We start from the raw sequence: 6,902 nt of genomic DNA, 5'->3' as shown, positions 1-6,902 counted from the left end.
AGGGAAGCGTCCAGAGCCACAGCCAGACAGCAAAACTGACCAGGCACTGAGCACCCCTGGCCTGGGCTGATGTGCATTCTTGCGCACACAGCTCGGGGAAGGTCCCCCTGGCCACCTCCACAGTGCCACAGGCAAGTGTCACGTAGAGGTATGGAGCTGTGCCCATTGCCCAGGGCTGCCAGGGGGAATTAATTAAAAAAAAAAAAAAAGACCAACAACAACAAAAAAAAAGGAAAACAAAAAACCCCATACAAAACCAAAAATTCCCACCACCTAAAAAAAGAACCAAAACAAAAAACAAAAAAAAGGAAAAAAACCCCAAAACCCCATAAAGCTTAAAAAAAAAGAGCTCTCACAAAAATCAACAAAACCAGTCAAAACAAAAGAACAAGAAAATAAACCAAACCAAACAAAAATAAAAAATAAAAAACCCCACAACAAAAACAAAAAGAAAAACTAACAAGAAAAAGAGAACTTTCGCCTAGCAGAGTTGTTCCATCCATCGGTTCTCACACCTGCATGCACACAAGACCTGGGGCTGCAAAAAATGAGGACTCATTGGGCACATTTGCAGGAAAAGCAGGTTTACGACAGGCTTTCAGCAGAACTATTCTCAGCTGAGCAAAAAAGGGCTCCTTTGGCAGCTGCAGGACCATTGGAAATGCAGACCCTCAGCCCACAGGGGAGAAAAGGGCTCTGAATTCCCCTCCCCTGACACGTAAACCCTGTTCTCAGGCTGCTTCACACAGAGGATACTTCTGGAGGACTGTGGAAATCTGAGAGGCAGCTCTGCCTTTTCCATGTTCTGTGCCCTAAAGCTGCCTGGAAGAAGAAATTTAGGGTCAACTCCTATGGCACAATCCCTCCTGGCCCAGGAAACAGCATCAGGAAGGTCTTTGCGTGCCAAGGCTTTGCTGCAGCCAAGGAAAGCTCCTGGCTCAGGGTCACCTTTCCTGCTCAGCCAGATCCCCGAGTGCCCCAGCAGCAGCAGGGAATGGCAGCATTGCCACGGGCTGGCACAGGAGGGGGAGATTTCCCCCTCGAGAGAGGCTCATATTCCAGTTTTTTAATTCAGGCAGCTCCAGCTCCCTCAGCTTTGGTTGCACAGCAGCTGGAAATGCAAGTGCAGGAGCTCTGTTCATGCCCAGCCACAGCAGGTGACAGCAAGGACAGGGTCCGGGCAGCGTGACATTTGCAGTGAGAGCCTTCAGCAAACTCTGGGGCGGGAACTCTGTGCAGAAAATGCCCTGGGGGGTCTCCGCAGGGAGGAAAAAGGTACAACGTTTCACTTCACGCCTGGCTATGCAGCACCAAAATGGTTCCTTTTCAGGGCAAGGTTGCATTGCCGGGTGTTCTCCGAGCCCCAGGGGAGACCCCGGGGGCCAAGGAACGGAGAGCGGGGACTGTGCAGGAGCCGGGCACAGCGAGAGAGCGCGGGCTGAAGGTCAGCCCCGGGGTGGGCACGGACTGGGAGGGGGCAGAGCCCGGGGGGTCCCGCAGAGCCTCCCTGCTTCAAAGCCCCGCCTGCGCCAGCGGGGCAGCTGCCGGGAGCCGTGTGCCAGGGCCGGGCCGCAGGTGGGTGTTCCAAGTGCTTCCAGGGGAGCAGCTTTTTGTCCCGATCCGGGGGCATTCCTGCGGGGTTGGGGTCCCTGGGAAGGCACATGAGGATGGGGTGGAAGTAGTTGGTTTGTGCCTTTGTTTTTCGTTGGTTTTTTTTTGTTTGTTTTGTTTTTTTTTGTTTGTTGGTTTGGTGGTTTTTTTTGTTGTTTTTTTGTTGTTGTTTTTTTTGTTTGTTTGTTTGTTTTGTGGTGGGGTTGTGATGGCTGGTTGAGATTTTAGTGTGTCTTGGGGAGGATGGGGGGAATGTTTTTTCTGTGAGCGGCCCCTATGTGTTTGAAGCCCCGCGAGTGCAGGGAGCGCTGGCGCAGCCCTGGCACGGGCGGGGCGGCCCCGGGCGGGCTGTGGGAGCCGGGAGCGGCCGCCCGGGCCCGGAGCCGCCACCTTGGGCCGGGAGCCCCCCGGGCAGAGCTCTGTGCTCGGGGCCGAGGCCCGGGCGGCCCGGGGAGCGCTCGGCAGCCCGTGGGCCCCCGGCGCAGGCGGCTCCGTGTGGCCGGGCTCCGAGGGGAGCGGCCCGGGCCGGCCGTGGCCGTGCGGGGCCTGGCGGGGCTCGGGGGGCCGGGCCGGGCTGGGCAAAGGCTGAGGGAGAGCGGGGGAAGCGTTGGCACAGAGGCCCCGGGCTCCCCGTGCCCCCCTGGCCACGCAGCCGGGCTCGGGGGCCGCCTCGCTCAGAGCCAGCCCCGGCTGCGGGGGTCCCCGGGGGGCCCTGGGGAGGGGGCGGCGGGGGCTGACGGAGCTCTGTGCCGGGGCCGGGCGCGGCTGCCGAGGGAGCGCAGGATGCAGGGTCCCCCCGTGCTGGGGCTGGCTCTGCCCGGCTCGGGGGCTGCATTGTCAGCCCAGAGACACCTGGGGATCCCCCAGTACCACCAGGGCTGGGAGGGAAACCCGGGAATGGGGGGAGCAGAAACGGGTAGTAGGAGAGCTGGGGTTGCTCCAGAAGCCTGGAGATGTTGGGGGCATGGACAGAGGTGACCCATGGATATCCCAGGGCACAAAAAGAGGGACCCTGAAAAGTGCTGACACCTGGGATGGTTGTGATGCCAAACTGGTGATCCCAGAGAAGTGGAACCTCCTGGATTACCTGAAGGCACAGCAGCTGAGAGAGACTTGATTCAAACTGGATTCGCAGCAGCCCAGACGGGGGGGCCTCTAGGACCCCAGAGTGGAGGGACCAGAGAGGGAAGACTCACGGTTGGTTGTTTTTCTTGAATCTTGGTAATTTGTGTATTTTGGTGGATTGAATCTTGGTGTTTTGGAGGTTTCTATGGGCACCAGATGCCTCGTGACTTCTAGAGATGGACTTGGGCAGGAGGAAGCCCCTAACCCAGTATGTCCATACATTTTATTTTTCCCCAAACCAGGATTCCACATTCCAAAACCTTGTCCAGATGGAGGAGGAGGCTGTGAGGAAGAGGAAGATGCCACAGAACAGCCAGGCAGGTGAGGAGGAAGTCAGTGCCCCTTTCCCCCTCTCTCCTGCTCCATCTCCCAGCCCAGCATGGCCCCTGGCTGCAGGACAACCCCGCTGCCAACGCCGTCCTGCCAGGGGTGTGTTGGGAGAATCTTCTTCCCCTTCCCTCTGGCATGGAGGCAAATCCCATCCCCTCCTTGTCCTTCCTCTCCCAGACAAGGAGCTGAGGATGGAGACAAGGGAGGAACAATCCCTGCGGCAGAACCTCATGGAAGAGATTTTGAGCAGCTCCATGGTGCAGGAATCCAAAAGGGAGGAGAAGCCCCAGAGATCTCACACACTGAGGGGCTCCAGACCCATCCCAGGGTGCTCTGAGGAGGAAAGACCCACCCTGTGCCAGGAAGGTGGACAGAGCTTCAGCCGGGGCTCAGACCTGGTGGTCCCTGAGCAGCTTCATGATGGGGAGAAGCCCCACAAGTGCTTGGAGTGTGGGAAGAGCTTCAGCTGGAACTGCCTCCTGATCAGCTACCAGCGCATCAACACTGGAGAGAGGCCCTACAAGTGTCCTGAGTGTGGGAAGAGGTTTCAGACCAGCTCCAATCTCCTCAAGCACCAGCGGATTCACACAGAGGAGAGGCCCTTCCACTGCCCTGACTGCAGGAAGGGCTTCAAGCACAACTCTCACCTCATCACCCACCGGTGCATCCACACTGGGGAGAGGCCCTACGAATGTCCCCAGTGTGGGAAGAGCTTCACCCACAGGTATAACTTGACCAGACACCAACAGAGCCACCAATAAGGGAAGCCCTGTAAGGGCCCTGATTGCAGGAAGTGCTTTGTGTGAGTCTCCAACTTCATCCTTATCTGAGGACCCGCACTGGGAAGAGCCCTGGTGACCCACATTTCCCCTGACCCATGCTGAGAAGTCACCTGTCCCTTTCTCTGCCCGTGGCAATGATGTGAGGTGGGACTGAAGAACATGAGTGTCTGGCCATGGTCCCATCATTGTATTTGATCCCATCTCAGGTCATTGCCAGGGGCAGGAAAGGGACTCTCTCTCTCCCCCCCAAGGAGAAGAGTGTCTTCTCCAGGCTGGAGGAAATACATGGTTGGGAAGAGCCAGTCAGTGTTGTTGTAGTTTTCTCTGTATATCATTTGTTTTATCCCTTCTGTTATCAATATTGTTTCTGTTCCTAGTTGTTCTTATCTTGTTGCTGTTCCCAGTAAATTATTCTTATCCCAGCCCGGGATTTTTTCCTTTTGTACTTTCCATGGGAGACCGGAAGGCAGTGAGCAGTGACATGGTCTTTGCAGGAGCACAAAATTGGGGAATCCCATTCCTAAACCCCGGCCCATGGAAACCGAGCATCCCAGCTGGTCCCAGCCCTGGTTGCCCTGGCAGCAGCCTTGGGAGCGGGTCCCTGGCTGGGGGCTGTGGGAACCTCTTCACTCTGGTGTCCAAGAACAGCACCGGAGGGAAGGGCTGGAGCTGAGTTGGGGCAGGTTTAGGTTGGATGTCAGGAAAAGATTTTTCCTCCAGAGGCTGCTTGGGCACTGAACAGGCTCCCAGGGAAGGGTCATAGCTCCAGGGCTCTCAGAGCTCCAGCAGCGTTTGGACACCGCTGCCAGGCCCAGGCTGGACTGACCCAAGGGAGCTCCCATTCCTTGTGATGTCATGGTCAGCAATAAACTGAGGGAAAAGAAGGGCGATGGCAGTGGCGGTGAGGGCTGTGGATGTCTTTTATTGAGACATTTCTCATACCAAGCACAAAGTACATGTACTCCACCCTCTCCTGCCAGAAGGTGGCTGGACATTGTCCGCTGATGGGAAGTAGAGAATTGATCTCAGTTGTTATTTCTGTCCTTACACATGTGGCCTTTGCTTTTTGAGGCCCTTGCTGAGGAGGATGGTCACAGCACGGACATGCAGCAGGACAGTGACCAAACTGCCCGAGCACTCCGGCCTTGCACCCACAGAAGGGCTGGGAAGGGGAGTGTGGAGTTGGGAAGAGCAGATGTGGAAAGAGCCAGGGCCATTGTCCCTGTCTGTGCGAGCCTCTTTCCTTCACATCTGCAAAAGATCATTATTTTATTCAGATGTATAGGGAGCAAAGCTTTTGAAAGTCATTGAGATACTGAATAACGGCAGATACTCATGTAGAAATGCTGTGAGTAGTGATATTTGTTTGTGGAAATCATAACAGTAGGAATGTATTAAAAAAAATGGAAAAATGGAAAAAAAGGACACCAAGACTGAGATCAAAATAAGTTATATTCAGAAGGTTCTGCAGAAGAAAAGAGGCAGGTTTTTGCTTCTGAAATCCAGCCAGTGTTACTGAGACACGCAAAGCAGTCACATGGAGAGAGAGATTTTCCAGGGCAGAGGTTCCTCAGTCCCAACTCAAAGCTGAGACAGGGCGGAGAGAGAGCCTCTTTGTTTATTTCTTACTTTTTATACATTTGTGGGTCTGGCCAAAGATTGGCTTTTTTGGGGTTTCCACCCCTTAGCCTCAGTGGCCAGGCCAGTTGTCAGTTACAATTGTTTTCAGGTTAGAAATATGCAAACAAAGGACAGAGAATTAAAAACAAAAGATTTGTTTATGTTATATATGTGGGAAGAAGGTAGAACGGCTTCTAATATTGCAGTAACTAAAAGATCTGACTCCATTTTATGAAAGTTCAAAAGGCTATAAAAAACTCAGAAAAAACAGGGTAGCAAGCCAGCAGTTTCCTCATGGACTCCATGAGTTCCTTATTCCTCAGGCTGGAGATGAGGGGGTTCAGGGCTGGAGGCACCAGCGAGTACAGAACTGACAGGGCCGGATCCAGGGATGGGGAGGAGATGGAGGGGGGCTTCAGGTGGGCAAATAAACCACTGCTGACAAACAAGGACACCACAGCCAGGCAAGGGAGGCACATGGAAAAGGCTTTGTGTCCCAGGAGGCCCCACTTTGCCCAAATAGAGCCTTGCATCCATGAGATTCCCTGTTGTCACAATGCTCTGCTGGGTTCCATGGGGCTGTGCTGTGTCACAGTGGACACTGAGCTCCACGTGCCCTGGCACTATCCAAGTGGCACCTGGCTTCCATGAGGCCCCGCTGTGTTTGCAGTGGACACTTGGTTCCCCAAGATGTCCTTGTGTCACAGAGCTCTCCTGGTGCCATGAGGCCTGGCTGTGTTGATGCCTTCAAGAACCCAGAAATAAAGTAACAGCCTTGGAGAAAATATTATAGAGGAGGTAATAGAAAGGCTGATCTTTATTGGAGGCCTCCAAGGGGCAGATATGGAAAATGTCCACAAAACACCCAGCCCCTCAAAGGGTGAATAGAGTTCTATAAATTTAGCAGATTAGCATATTTGACAAAAATCACCAATTAGGAGCACAGGTGGTGAGGCATGACAAAATTCCTTGCAAGAGTCACTCTGTCCATGACTGGACACTTCAGGCACAGCAAGGAAGGAAAGCAACAACACAACCAAACAAAATCCAGGTAATCAAACCAGAAACAAACCGAGGACTGTCCTGGTGTGTGTGTGTGACAAGAGGACAGTGAGGGCAAGGATAAAAGGAACACGGCCTAAAGCATCATAGAGCTCCAACTTAACAGGACTTGACTTATACCCTAACCTGAACTTACACCTTCAACTTCACAATTTAGCAAAAGAACAGCACTTGACAGTATTTACTCGAACTTAGAAACTATGACTCAACCATTTGCAGAGGAATAGTATTTAACTTAGTTTATAACTTTCATTAAACCTGGAATTATGGTAAGGCACTTCACAAAGCACTGACCCAGAACACTCTGAACCCTGCAATTTCAAGTTATCCAGATTTTGACAAGAGGAAGTCAGGAGAAGGGAGAGAGAGAGA

At 53.4% G+C, this 6,902-nt stretch overlaps 1 protein-coding gene across 1 annotated transcript; it reads left to right on the top strand.

Annotated features, from left to right (window-relative positions):
• The first annotated feature begins 1,546 nt into the window (after positions 1-1,546).
• LOC120747850 (zinc finger protein 774-like) lies at positions 1,547-4,246 on the top strand. Its single transcript, XM_040053886.1, has 3 exons — positions 1,547-1,575; positions 2,979-3,057; positions 3,244-4,246. Exons 2-3 carry the CDS (start codon positions 3,006-3,008, stop codon positions 3,825-3,827), a joined length of 636 nt encoding a protein of 211 aa, XP_039909820.1. The 5' UTR covers positions 1,547-1,575; positions 2,979-3,005; the 3' UTR covers positions 3,828-4,246.
• The last annotated feature ends 2,656 nt before the right edge of the window (positions 4,247-6,902 follow it).

The sequence above is a fragment of the Hirundo rustica genome, unplaced genomic scaffold, assembly GCF_015227805.2.
Source record: "Hirundo rustica isolate bHirRus1 unplaced genomic scaffold, bHirRus1.pri.v3 scaffold_227_arrow_ctg1, whole genome shotgun sequence".
Classification (NCBI taxonomy): Eukaryota; Metazoa; Chordata; class Aves; order Passeriformes; family Hirundinidae; genus Hirundo; species Hirundo rustica.
The sequence above is the reverse complement of the archived record's forward strand: the minus strand, read 5'-3'. Positions and strand labels throughout refer to the sequence as shown.

Coding starts and splice junctions, on each gene's coding strand:
- LOC120747850 (XM_040053886.1), top strand. CDS start 3,006: ATGGAGGAGGAGGCTGTGAGGAAGAGGAAGATGCCACAGAACAGCCAG. Junction 3,058..3,243: donor GCCACAGAACAGCCAGGCAG/GTGAGGAGGAAG, acceptor TTCCTCTCCCAG/ACAAGGAGCTGAGGATGGAG.